The 13,897-nt window shown below is 42.6% G+C and overlaps 1 protein-coding gene across 5 annotated transcripts in view; it reads right to left on the reverse strand.

The window, feature by feature from the left end:
• Positions 1-6,790: 6,790 nt before the first annotated feature.
• Positions 6,791-13,897, reverse strand: part of MIX23 (mitochondrial matrix import factor 23) — a 28,271-nt gene continuing 21,164 nt past the window's right edge. For all 5 annotated transcript variants that reach the window (XR_007924649.2, XM_002716815.5, XM_008266843.4 and 2 more), the window contains 2 exons: positions 11,209-11,268; positions 6,791-7,094 (listed from right to left, as the gene is read on the reverse strand). Coding sequence is in view for 4 of the 5 variants with exons in the window: in XM_002716815.5 (XP_002716861.1) it covers positions 7,044-7,094; positions 11,209-11,268 (111 nt within the window). In the remaining variant the exon portion in view is untranslated. The remainder of the gene's footprint in view (positions 7,095-11,208; positions 11,269-13,897) is intronic.

A 13,897-nucleotide genomic window follows, 5' to 3' on the forward strand; every position in this document is an offset into this window, starting at 1 on the left:
TCCCAGGCCATAGCAGAGATCTGGATCAGAAGTGGAGCATCTGGGTCTCAAACTGGCACCCATATGGGATGCCGGCACTTCAGGCCAGGGCATTAACCCACTGCGCCACAGTGCTGGCCCTGAGGGCCAATCTTAAAAATCCTTGTCAATGTTATGTAGTCTGGCTCTCACATTTTCTTCTAGCGGTTTTAGTTTCAAATTTCTATGTCTAATCCATTCTGAGTTGATGTCGTATCTGTTGTGAGATAAGGGTCCACTTTCATTCTTTTGTATATGGACATCCAGTTATCTCAATACCATTTATGAAAGAGATTGTTCTTTTCCCACTCTATATTCTTAGCGTTTGTGTCACAAATCAATTGACATGGATTCTGGGGCTCACTTCCGGGGTCTGGGTTCTATTTCATGTGTCAATTTGTCTGTTTTTTTTATCCCAGTTCCATGCTGTTTTCATTATTACCACTTTATAGTTTAAAATAAGGTTTAAAATAAGGTATTGTGGTGCCTCCAATTTTGTTTTTTGTTCATGATTGCTTTGACTGTTTTTTCCTTGTGGTTACTATGAATTTTATGATTTTAAATACAGCTATGAAAAATGACATTGGAATTTTGGTAAGAATTGCACTGAATCTACAGTTCACTTTGGGTAGTATGTGTACTTTAATTATATTATTTTTCCCAATCAATTAATATAGGATTCCTTTCCATTTACTTGTGTTACTTAATAGAATTTTTTTTTTTTTTTTTTTTTTGGACAGGCAGAGTGGATAGAGAGAGAGAGAGAGAGAGAGAAAGGTCTTCCTTTTGCTGTTGGTTCACCCTCCAATGGCCGCCACGGCACCACACTGATCCGAAGGCAGGAGCCAGGTGCTTCTCCTGGTCTCCCATGGGGTGCAGGGCCCAAGCACTTGGGCCATCCTCCACTGCCTTCCCGGGCCACAGCAGAGAGCTGGCCTGGAAGAGGAGCAACCGGGAAAGAATCCGGCGCCCCGACCAGGACCAGAACCTGGTGTGCCGGCACCGCTAGGTGGAGAATTAGTCTAGTGAGCTGCGGCGCCGGCCACTTCATAGAAGTTCAATCTTCTTGCATTTGCTAAAGCTTGTCTTGTTCTGTGTGCTGTGTGCAGTTGAGAAGAATGTGTGTTCTATTGCTGTTCAGGGAAATGTTCTGTATATCTCTTAGGTTCATTCAATCTAAAGATTTAATTGTAAGGTTTTGTCATTAATATTCTATCTGGATGAAGGGTCCCATATTGGAAGTGGTGTACTGATGTTCCCTATTATTGTTCTGTTTCCATCTACCTTTTCCTTTAGATCCTGTCTTGTTTGCTCTATGATTTAGGTGCTCCAGCGATGAGTCCATGTGTGTGTGCACTCTTGATAAAATGATCCCTTTATCATTAGTTAATGTCCTGTGCTTTTTTTAAAAAAAAGTTATTGATCTAAAGCCCATTTCGTCTGATTGCTGCTATTGCACTCCTCTGGTTTTATTTATGTGGAATATCTTTTTCCACCTCTTTGTCTTCAATCTGTGAAGTGAGTCTCTTAGTATATGGTTGGGTCTGTGTCTTTTATTTATTTATTTTTTTGAAAGGCAGAGTGACAGAGAGATGAAGAGACAAAGACAGCAATCTTCCATCCAGTGCTTCATTTCCCAATAGCCAGGGCTGGGCCAGACAGAAGCCAAGAGCCAGGAACTCCATCCAGATCTCCCATGTGGGTGGCAGGAACCCAAGTAGTTGGGTCATCAGCTGCTGCCTCCCAGGCACATTATCAGGAAGCTGGATCCGAAGCAGACAAGCTAGGACTTGAACTGGCACTCCTATACAGGATGCAGGCGCTCCAAACAGCAGCTTAAACCTCTGTGCCACGATCTCATCCCACTCTATGGCTTTTTATCGGAGAATTTAATCCATGTATGTTCAAGGTAATTATTGATAGGCAAGGATTCGCTATCATCATTTTGTTAATCATTCTTTTTGTTATGTAGATACTCTGTAGAAAGTGGTGGAGGTGTTTCAGATTCTCAGGGGTGGAGGCAATGAGGGGAAAGAAAAGGCTTCCAGCACTGCAGTTTTCTCAAGAATGCCCCAACCGTCTTGCATTTATCTCTGACCAGAACTGTCTCATTGTCATCTGACGTTACAAGGGAAGCCGGGCTCACTAGTACTCTAAACTAAAGCAGCATTATATTGGTAAGGAAGGGGACAATGTATACAGAGCAGGACACCAGCAGTGTCGTTGGTACCAAGCACTGAGCAGCACACAGCCAGCCCTCAAAAACTGGAGCAAGATGACTCCAGCCACCTAATTCGCACCCTGGGAGAACGGCTGATGTAGTTGGGTTTCTGCTTCCCATGGAAGATCTGGATTGATTGGATTACTGGCTTCTCACTTCAACTTGGTCCAGCTCTAGCTGTTATGGGCACTGGGGGAGTGACAGAGGATGATGCCATGTGCTCTCTGCTTCTCAAATAAATCAACTAAGTTAAAAAACAAAAAACAAAAAAAACAAAAACAAACAAACACTGGTGAAGAGATAAGCCAGCAATTTAACAGATAAAGATAAAACTATAGGGGTCGGTGCTGTGGTGCAGAGGGTTAAAGCCCCAGCCTGCAGCACCAGCATCCCATATGGGTGCCGATTCAAGTCTCAGATGCTCCCCTTCCAATCCAGCTCTATGCTATGGCCTGGGATAGCAGTAGAGGATGGCCGAAGTCCTTGGGCCCCTGCACCCATGTGGGAGACCCAGAAGAAGCTCCTGGCTCCTGGCTTCAGATCAGCTCAGCTCTGGCCGTTGTGGTCATCTGGGGAGTGAACCAGAGGAATAGAAGACCTCTCTCTCTCTCTCTCTCTCTCTCTCTCTCTCTCTGCCTCTCCTTCTCTCTCTGTGTTACTCTGACTTTTAAATAAATATTTAAAAATATATAAAAGTATAGTTACAGGAGCACATAAAAAGACAGCTAATTCAAATTTGGGAGATCAGAAAGAGGTCGCTGAGGAAGTGACAGCTGAGACAGGACGCATGGGTAGGACTGCCCAGGGAAGAGTGTGCCAAGTTCAGAGGTGAGACTGGGTCTCCTCTGGGAACGAAGTCGCTCGGTGTTGATGGGGAACAGCGTGCGCTGCGGAGGCAGGCGCCAGGCAGAACATGACTTCAGAAGGAATGTGTGTGCGTCTTCAAGACGGTGAGAAGCCACTGAGGGAATTTCAGCAGACAGATACTTCTTACCAGTTTTACTGGTAAACTGCAGTGGAACAGTCGTTCAGGCTAACGCAATACTCTTTAATTGCCAGTGATCTAGCTATCCCCTCAATGCACCAGGAGGCCCACCAATTCAGTTAAGCTCTCTTTACAGGGGTGTCCTCAGCTGGCCTCTACATTAGGGTGTGACCTATGTTTGCTAAACCTTTTATTAGCACTCTGCATTCCCTCCTCAATATAATTCTAGGGGATAAAATTAGGCTTGCTGTAGAAGTGCTGGGGTGATCACTTTATTAATTCATGTGTATATGTGCTCAATAAGGATGTTTCAGGTCAATCCAGGGTATTCTGCGAGGTTAAGTACATACACAAGCCATGAGTAACGTAAATATTCTCTAACAAGATAGATTAGATCACCTAACGAGGCAGTCTATTCACTTTTCTCCATGGAAAATGGGCCACACATGGCACTGATCTCCCAGGTTACAAGTTATTCCTGGACACGTAGCACACCGGCAAGGACCACTGCAGGAAGGAGTACTGGGTACATTAGCACTCTGTTTCCCAAATAGTATCTTTGAGCACACATTAGAAAAGTACTTGAAAAAAAAAGTATTTGAATAACTTCTTAGAAAACCTCTCTTGGTTATTGCTCTTGAACTTCTAATTAAACTGGCTTTTCAAAGACAAGGACATAACATTCTCCTACCAGCTGAGGAGTTATTTGCCACCTACACTCCATCCCTATGCGATTTTTGTATACAACGCTGTCACATTTTAACATACTATATAACTTCATTCATTCTGTACTGTTGTCTCCCTTTGTTAAGTGCAAGCTCTTGGAAAGCATGTATTTTTATGCTTCTTCAATGATGTAACAATAGTGGCTAATCCAGCCTACTATATACAAGGTGCTCTTTTCCAAAAAATCATCTGGAAACGCATTATCACAGGCGTTCCTTCACGTGGTTGTCTTCTGTCCTTCGAGGAAGAGCCAAACTCACCTCCCAATTTTTATCAATTCTGCTTCTTCTCTTTTTTTGGTGGGCTCGTGTGGCTAAATACTACCTAGTCAAGCAACAAAATTGTAGGTAGTAATTGCACACTTTTAGAAGGCAAATCAACTTTCAAGAGCAATGAACCACTCATCTTTATAGCTGAGGTCTTATATGTCATTCATCACAAACTGAACACTCATTCATACTGTCGCTGCACACCGCCATAAGCGCATGTGTCCTATGGCAGCTGTTACACTGGAGTGACTCAGGCATCCTCCTGATGCAATGGAGTAGCTGACTAGCCTCTGGCAGACCTGACATTCCGGGAAGGCCGTTATGACTCCTTTCTGAGGATCTGAATTTCTTCCCCAGAACAGCACCAGAAGATTTATCATTCTTGCAATCCATCCTTTCTACTTACGCACCCATCCAAGAATTATGCATCAACTCCATACAACCTTTTTTCACTGCTAATCCCTAGGAAATTTTTCTTGAAAACAAACTATATGACAATTTCTACGAAAGTAGTCTTGTTAACATATCCTCAACAAACTAAAACAGTGACTCACAGTTAAGTGCTCAAAAGATTTGTCGAAAGAGCAGTGAACGTTTATGCCTTTATTGTTCATTTCCAAGTGCACAGTCTTACGAGGGTCAAGGTCCTGGAGACAGAGGCCTACCCGAGAACTAGTGAGTCAGCCTAACCGGGGCACAGCCAGGCGGCTTGTGCTCACAACCTTCTGGTAGGCAGAATCCTAAACTGGCTCCCCAAGGTGTCCCACCTTCTCCTTCTAGACTGTGAATGAGACACCGTACCTGTGACTCCGTGGAAAAACAGACTTGAATTACAGATGTAATTAAAGTCATAACCAGTTGACTTTCAGTTGACCCAAAAGATTATTGGCAGGACGAATCACACAAACCCTTTAATGGCACAGCTTATCTGGCCTGTAGCAGAAGCCAGATGTCAGGCAGCTTGAAGATGGAGGAGCCCATGTGTTCATGTTAAAAGAAATGTGGTGGTTTGAGTGTCTGGTCTGGTGGTTAAAATGCTGCTTGGGACACGTTTTTGAGTCCTGGCTCTAATTCCAGCTTCCTGCTAACGCACAGCCTAAGAAGCAGGCGATGGATCAAGTAGTCAAGTTCATCACCCAGGAGGGAATCCTGGACTGAGTTCCTGGCTCCCACCTTAGGCCTGGCTGATTCAGCTGCTGTGGGAATTTTGGAGGTGAATAAGAGGATGGGAGCTCTCTTTCGTAATAAAATAAAATTACAAACATAACAAAGAAATGTGGGTAGATTCCAAGAGCAGTGGCACCTGACAATCAGAAACCAAATGGGGACCTCAGTCCTAGAATGACAGGATCTAATTTCTGCCAACAAGCTCTGACCTGATCCTTTAAAAAGACAACAAGTGAGAGCCCAGCCTGGCTCTCAGCTTTTCCGCTTTCTGAGACCCTAAGTGAGAACCCAGACCAGGGAAGCCTGCCCAGGCTTCTGATCTACAGAACTGTGGGATACCAACCAGCTACATTTGTTAAGCAGCAACAGAAAACTACTATAATCATCCCATACTAGAAAATGTTTTTCTGCAATGACCAAACCTGTAACTGTAGCAATTTTTTTTTTTTTTTTTGGACAGGCAGAGTGGACAGTGAGAGAGAGAAAGGTCTTCCTTTTGCTGTTGGTTCACCCTCCAATGGCCGCTGCGGCAGCCGGCGCACTGCGCTGATCTGAAGCCAGGAGCCAGGTGCTTCTCCTGGTCTCCCATGTGGGTGCAGGGCCCAAGCACTTGGGCCATCCTCCATTGCACTCCCTGGCCACAGCAGAGAGCTGGCTTGAAAGAGGGGCAACCGGGACAGAATTCGGCGCCCTGACCGGGACTAGAACCCGATGTGCTGACGCGGCAAGGCAGAGGATTAGCCTAGTGAGCCGCGGCACCGGCCAAGCAGATTTTTAAGTAACTCACTTGTCAAATCAAAGGTACCAACTCATTTCCCACCATGTAAACCCACTCCTGCATTTCCCTTTTCTGGAGTTTCACTGTTTTCCCTTTCAGTGTCCATGGAACTACTGCCCAGGAAAAAGAACTCCACCGAAATTAGTTTCTACATCTGAAAACAAGATAAACGGAAGTTACTAACTAGGAGAAAGTTTCTTTGGACAGTGTCCAGCTCCTAACACTGGTATCTGAAATAAACCCAGGGGGTAGATTTTTAGCCTGGTAGTTACACACTGGTGTCCTATATTGGAGTACTTCAGTTCAACCTCCAGCTCTAGCTCCTGATAATGCAGAACCTGGGACGCAGCTGGTGATGGTTCCAATAATTGGGTTCCTCTCAAACACATGTGAGACCTTGGTTGTATTTCTGGCTCCTGGCCTTGGCCATACTAGTTGTGGGAATAAAAAAAAATGTGTTTAAATTATAATGAATCCACAAAGATAAAGGGATAAATGTGGCAATACCCAAAAAGTTGACATCCACGTCAATAAATTTGCAAAACTAAAAAAGGTAGACTGCAAATAAAAGTGAAATTATGTGCAACTTCTCTCACTAGACTCAAGTTGGAAAACAAGTGAATATGTACACTGAATCAGAAAATTATTTTAATAGTTACAAAACATCTCTTTTTACAGAATTGGTATAAAATAGCAGTTGATTTCTCCATAATTATCAGAATTATTTATACTTGAGGTCTTGGCTAAGTGGGGCTGAAATCAACACAAGGTCTTGGACTGCTGGCTCAGAAATCATCCTAGGAAGCCTGCCCGCTGATGCCTGTCATGCTTAGCTCTCGTGAGATGATCCGGTCCTTAAAAAAATTCATCTTTCCTTCTTCATTCATTCTTTGGAGGCTTGAAGTGAATTCGGCAGCGTTCATTAAACACCTAAGATAGATTAACAGAAATAAAGGTTGCTGAGTCATCCTGTGTAAGTCAGGTCTGGAACTAAATTCAGTCTGCCATGCTTCAGGAGGAGAGCACCATTTTCACCCCACATCAAGAGAATTAGGAAACTGACTTACAAGGTGTAAAGCACACAAAAGGCCTAGATATCTACTCACAGGGCAATGAGAATTTTTCTAAAACTGAAAATAGTCAAAGAAAAATCAAGAACCAGCTAATTTTGTAACTAACAAACACTTCAGATCTACTTTCTGGACGTGTGTTGGACAATCAGATAACACTATCAAGTAGTTTTAAGATAAACCATTTTTCTCTTTTTTAAAAACAGACTTTGTTACTTAGATACTAGTTGTACTTCTCTAATTGTATGCTAGATCTTTCTCACAAGCAGGTATACCTGCCAGGTAAACCAATATTTTGTTAAATTGTATGAATCCATATTTCTTGTTGTTTACCTTGTTTCCCAAAAATCTAAACAAATAACATATCATAAATGTTATTTGACTATTTTCAATATGGAACTGTAAAAAAATTTTGATACAACTATGCAATGGAATATAATGCAAACTTATAAAAAAAACAAGGAAGTTCTTTATGTTCAGATTTGAAAAGCTCTCCAACAAAAATTAAGGGGAAAAAAATGAAGTGTGGCTAGGATTTTCCTATTTGTGTAACAAAGAAGGAAAAACACACACATAAAATTAGAAAGGCTGCAAATAGCTGAAAGCCTGGACCACCCTCTCAGAGGGAAAGGAAAGAAAAAAAGGAAGTAGTTGAAATAGAGGGCTGAGAGAATTGTTACTGTGGATCTTGTTTTAAAAAGAATTATTTTATTTATTTGAAAGGCAGAGTGACAGAGAGAGAAAGAGATTTTCCATCTGCTGGTTCATTCCCCAAATGGCAGCAACTGCTGGGGCTAGGCCAAGCTCAAGCCAGGAACCCAGAATTCCACCCAGCTCTCCAACATGTATGGGATAGAGGTCCAAATATCTAGGCCATCTTTTGCCATGCTCCCAGGCCCATTAGCAGGAAACTGGATAGGAATTAGAGTAGCGGAGACTCAAAGCAGAGCTCTGAAATGGGATGCTGGCACTGCAGGTGGCTGCTTAATTCACTGTGCCACAAGTCTGGCATCTGTATTTCTTTTAATACTTAAATGCCCAATTTAAGCATTGTGGCTAAGCAGGTTAAGCCACCACCTGTGTTTAACATACCAGCTATTCCACTTCTGATCTAGCTCTTTGCCAATGATGCAAATCAATCTCTCTCTCTCTCTCTCTAATTCTGCATTTCCAATAAATAATCTTTCTCAAAAAGATTAAGAATAAATAAATAGGGGCTGGTTCTGTGGCATAGTGGGCTAAGCTTCTGCCTGCAGCGCCGGCATTCCATATTGGCGCCAGTTCATGTCCCAGCTACTCCACTTCTGATCCAACTCTGCTATGGCCTGGGAAAGCAGTGGAAGATGAACCAAGTGCTTGGGTCCCTGCATCTGTGTGGGAGACTGGGAAGAAGCTCCTGGCTCCTAGCTTTGGATTGGCCCAGCTCTGCTGCTCCAGCCATCTGGGGAGTCTTTCTCTCTGTCTTTCCCTCCCTCTGTCTGTAATTCTACCTCTCAAATAAAAAAAATCTTAAAAAAATAAATAAATGAAAAATAAAAAGTTCTAGGGGTGGGAGTTGTAACACAGTGAGTTAAGGCACTACATGGGATTCCCACATCCCCTGTTAGAGGGCTTGGTTTGAGTCCAGGCTACTCTGTGCTTCTGATCCAGAAGGGAGGTATCAGATGGTGGCAAAAAATACTTGGTTGGGTTCCTGCCACCCACATATGGGAGACCTGGATGGAATTCCTAGTTCTTGGACTTGGCCTGGTCCAGCTCAGGCTGTTGTGGGTATCTGGAGAATGAACCAGTGGATAGACAATCTCTCTGTCTCTCCTTCTCTGTCACTCTGCCCTTCAAATAATTAAACAATGTTTTATTTTAAAAAAACTTAACATATAAAAGAATTTCTCAAAATTTACTCTCATGCCTCATTGATGTAAGAACAAACAGTTTTAGAGGTTTTTTCTTAAAAAGACCTCTTAGTTTTAGGGGCCATTGTGGTGGCATAGCGATAAAGCTGCCGCCTGCAGTGCCAGCATCCCATATTGGTGCCAGTTCAAGACTCAGCCGCTCCACTTCCGATCCAGCTCTCTGCTACGGCCTGGGAAAGCAGTGGAAGATGGCCCAACTCCTTGGGCCTCTGCACCCGCATGGGAGACCTAGAAGAAGCCCCTGGCTCCTGGCTTCGGATTGGTGCAGTTACGGCTGTTGCAGCCAACTGGGAAGTGAACCAGTGGATGGAAGACCTCTCTCTCTCTCTCTGCCTCTACTTTTCTCTGTGTAACTCTTTCAAATAAATAAATAAAAACCTGTTGGCTGCTGATTATTTGAAAAACTCTTAGCCACTTTCATCATATAATTCATTTCACTTCAGTTTCTAGCTCTGCCATTTCCCTGAAATTCACTATGCTCAGACCAGATGAGGCTTCAAGTTAGTGGCCCACACACACTGGTTGGGATGATATAAATGACTTGGTTGAGTCTCTCAAAACCTGTTTTCTAAATGATTTCCTATAGTTACATATTTCTTTTAAAAACGGGTAGGAGCCTTACTTTCTATGAAATGGACAGAGTAGATTTTCTTTAAATTCAAATAATGCCTCACTCTTCCTACCATATTACATTTTAGGTATCTCACAAACCTCTGTACTAGGTTTTTCAAGCTAGATGCTCACTGTACCCCAACATTCCATTCCAAGAGTAAAGATGATTTCTCCAGAGTATAAATGGGCAAAAATTGCCAGAATCTTTCAAGTAGTGCACACCTTATCCTGTCAGTGCAATGGCCAGGAGTGGGAAATCTCGGAAAAGAGGACAGAATAAAGCAATGTGATAAAGCTAAGAAAATCAATTTTGTAACTTATTAATGGCCCTCTAAGTGGATATACTCTAGTTTTTTGAATTTAAAAATTTTTTAAATTTATTTTTTTTTTTGACAGGCAGAGTTAGACAGTGAGAGTGAGTGAGTGAGAGAGAGAGAGAGAGAGAGAGAAATCTTCCTTTTTCTGTTGGCTCACCCCCCCCCCCCAAGTGGCCGCTATGGCCGGTGTGTTGCGGCTGGTGTGCTGCAGCCGGTGCGCTGCACCGATTTGAAGCCAGGAGCCAGGTGCTTCCTCCTGGTCTCCCATGCAGGTGCAGGGCCCAAGGACCTGGGCCATCCTCCACTGCACTCCCGGGCCACAGCAGAGAGCTGGACTGGAAGAGGGGCAACCAGGACAGAATCTGGCGCCCCGACCGGGACTAGAACCCGGGGTGCCGGTGCCACAGGCGGAGGATTATCCTATTGAGCCACGGTGCCAGCCTTGAAGTTCTCTTAAAACCACGTTTAATATCATTCCCTTAGTTAATTTCAAAGGTTAAAACAAAATTTTCAATTATTCTTTTAGATTTAGTAAAGTTTCAGTGGTGGGGGGATAAACAGATGCACCTTTTTAGGAAACTCTCAAGTCAGCTTTGTGCGTTTTTCTGACTGTACATGTCAAGTCCTGCATCTCCCCTCTCGTTCCCACTCAGCACCATCAGGTGGTAATAGGCACATGTGAATCTATGAGCCCTAAGACCACACAAAGCTACATAACACAAAGCTTCAGGACCAGATGATAGAGGACAAGCAATTGTAAGGGGAAACCAATGACTTGAAAATTTATGGCAAACAACTGAGTTCAAAAAAAGGCTACTTTTAACAAGTAACCTCTCTGAAGGTTCTGAACTGATTGGAGTCATAATTCTAAATATCAAATTTGCCCAAATTAGTATTAGGAGACATATGGAATGTCTATAATTCTGTTACCATGGCAGATCACAGAATCCTATTGCACACCCAAAAAGTTAATTCTTTAAGATAGCTCTATTTAGATTCTAACAGTACCTTACCATCAAAACAAAAACAAAAACCGGCAAAAACCCACAGTTCTTGAAAATGGCGATCTCAAGGCATTCCTTACTCCCCCTCCCTGTTCCCCTACTGCTATCTGAGAATTGGCATTTTATACCTTCCAGCTCCTGTCATTTACGACTTCTTCAACATTTAGTTCTGACTGCATCCATTTCAACTGCAAGAAAAAAAAGTGAAGTTATGAAATTCAAAGAACTAAAACTCAACTCTACTTTGTTTTCACAATAAAAGCAGCTATTGCCCTTCTATTCTTTATCTGTTTATGGTAACTGTGGACTCTCCTTTGACATAACCCACTTCCCCATATCCAATTAATTTTTCAACCTCATAGGAGAGTAGTTCTCAAACTTTGCTGCATATCATAAATCCTTCAGTGCCTCAAAAAAATAAATAAATAAATCCCAGTACCCAGGCATTTCACAAAAGACAAATGACCAATAAACACATTTTCGAAATGTTCAATGTCATTCATGTATAAAATGCAAATAAAGTCATATAACAAAATGAAACACAGAAAGGAATCTGATAAAACATTATTATTGATGATGTAGGAAAAGATATCGTTAAACAAATTTTTAGTAGAATTATAAGTTGCTGTAATTTCTATGGAAGGTAATCTGGTAAGACCAAAAATTTATATTAATATGTCTTTGAATACAAAATTCCAGTTCTAGAACTTGATCACACAATTCCAGATTTGGAAAGACAGCACAAAGGAATAGAAGGACAAGGAGGTGGCAATCTGATTGGATAAAAGTTATAAAAAAAAGAATACAGAGGAAAATAGGGAGAGGGCAAAGGAAATATGTAAGTCCCAAGTAATTTAAAAAGGCATGAGTATCCTATCTTTCTTTCTAACTGCCAAGCTAACCACTCTACCAAAAAACAAACCGATTCCACTGACAGGTCCAAACGGCAGTACCCATAATACTCCTTTTGTTGTATCAGGTCGGACAGACTTGAAAGGAAAGAAGGAAGAGAGCTTGGAAATAGTCAGGAAAATTAGAGAAAAAAGCATGAACTGTAGGTTGAGGCTGCCAAGAGGTTAAACCAGGATTTTTTTCTTAGGCCAAAGTTAAGAGAGGGCAGATTTGGGAATAAGATGATACCTAGATAAGACCTGGGCAACCATGAGTCTCACACCTAGGCCAGAGATCCTGACCCGTTAGGAGGACGGCTCAGGCAGAAGGTGTGAGAAACTTTCATGTAACACTAATAAGAATTCAGTAATGATCCACTGGCTCCTGGTAAACTCCTCTCCTGGAGACAGATCCAGTGTGGAAGCACAGGCAGGCACACGTGGTAGAACTGTGGAAGGAGGGCAGACCTGCACCATCCTCTGCTGTGGAACAGGGACAAGTCTGAGGAAGCCCAGTAATGCAGACTCAGTTTCTGATTTTAATCAACCATAAAGACCAAAAGTCATTTCAACTTCCCCACTCTGTCAAAGCCTGGCCAGGCCGCCACAGAAGTAGTAACTTCAGTTGAAGAACAGGGTGTGACTACATGCTACTAAGACAGCAGTTACCATAATCGCTCAAAGTTTAAAGGAATGTCACAGGGGAAGGGTTTACACCTATCCTGTATGTTCCAGAGGGAAGATTAAGGAGCAGTATTTACAAGTTATAGGGGTCAGATTTTCTCACACAACAAAATCTTTGAAATGCACTGACACAGAAGAGAGTGAGTCCTTCCTTCCCAAAACCTTGCCTTAAGTAGTGGTTAAGCAAAAGGCAGTGTTAAATAAAAATTTCAGTAGGCCTCTGTTTGGGGCTCAGCTCCTACACTAGGCCCAAAGAGACCAGCCTAAACACCAAAATGGAGTCACTTATCACCAAACAAACTATACTGTTAGCTGAGCTTCCTAGAAATCAGCAGAGGTAACAACCAAATTTCCGAGGCAGGCCAGTTTCAATAATGTAGTTCCCTTTGTTTTAGTCCTTATAGAAAAAGTAACCTGATGTTAACCAGTTAGTATCGCTTCTCGGCCTTTTGGCTAAGATCAAGTGTTAACCAGTTAGTTTTGTTGTTGCTGTTCTACCTCCCAAAGTTTCTAAAAATACTCTTAGCTGTCGGCCCCAAAGGCATTTTTCCAACTGCCATCTGGCCTTACTGCTGGTGGTTCCTGGACTGTCGTCCCAGGACCTTGGCCTTTTCTGGCCAGCATCTGTAATGACTCAATAAACCCTGTCTTTCAGAGGTCCCTCAGTCTCAAGAACTTTTACAGACTACCAAGGAGAAGTTGTAGAGCAATTAATCAGAAAGACACAAAACTACCAAGGTAGCTGGGATTTATTTCTGCCTTTGTAATCCATGTTTTTCCTGTTCTAGAACACTGCAGACAACTTCTAGTATCAGGCTAGCAACAAACTTCACTCTAACACGGTTGTTCTGGAGGCTCTGGGTCTTATACGGGTCAACATCTTCCTAAGGCTCACCTGGGTGACAGCACTACACAGTTCCAGCAAGGCAGGAACTTCATCTGATGAAGGATTCAGGTAAAGAACTGGGATTTTTAGAGTGACACCTCTGTACATAAATAAAACGAACTCACTGAAGTAATCAGAATTTGACTATTAGTCACAATCTGATGTAAAGAAACTGAGTCCAGAGTTGGAAAACTGGATTAAAGACTCAGTTCTACCACTTACTAGCTTGTGACTTTAAGAATGTTGGTTGGCTTCACAAGCCTGTTTCTGGTATATAAAACACATCTGTAAGTGTGGTAGAGGCCTCCCTAGGTCAGACAGAGAAAAAGAAAATTACCCTGGAAATGAAACATGTTC

The sequence above is a fragment of the Oryctolagus cuniculus genome, chromosome 4, assembly GCF_964237555.1.
Source record: "Oryctolagus cuniculus chromosome 4, mOryCun1.1, whole genome shotgun sequence".
NCBI classification, from domain to species: Eukaryota; Metazoa; Chordata; class Mammalia; order Lagomorpha; family Leporidae; genus Oryctolagus; species Oryctolagus cuniculus.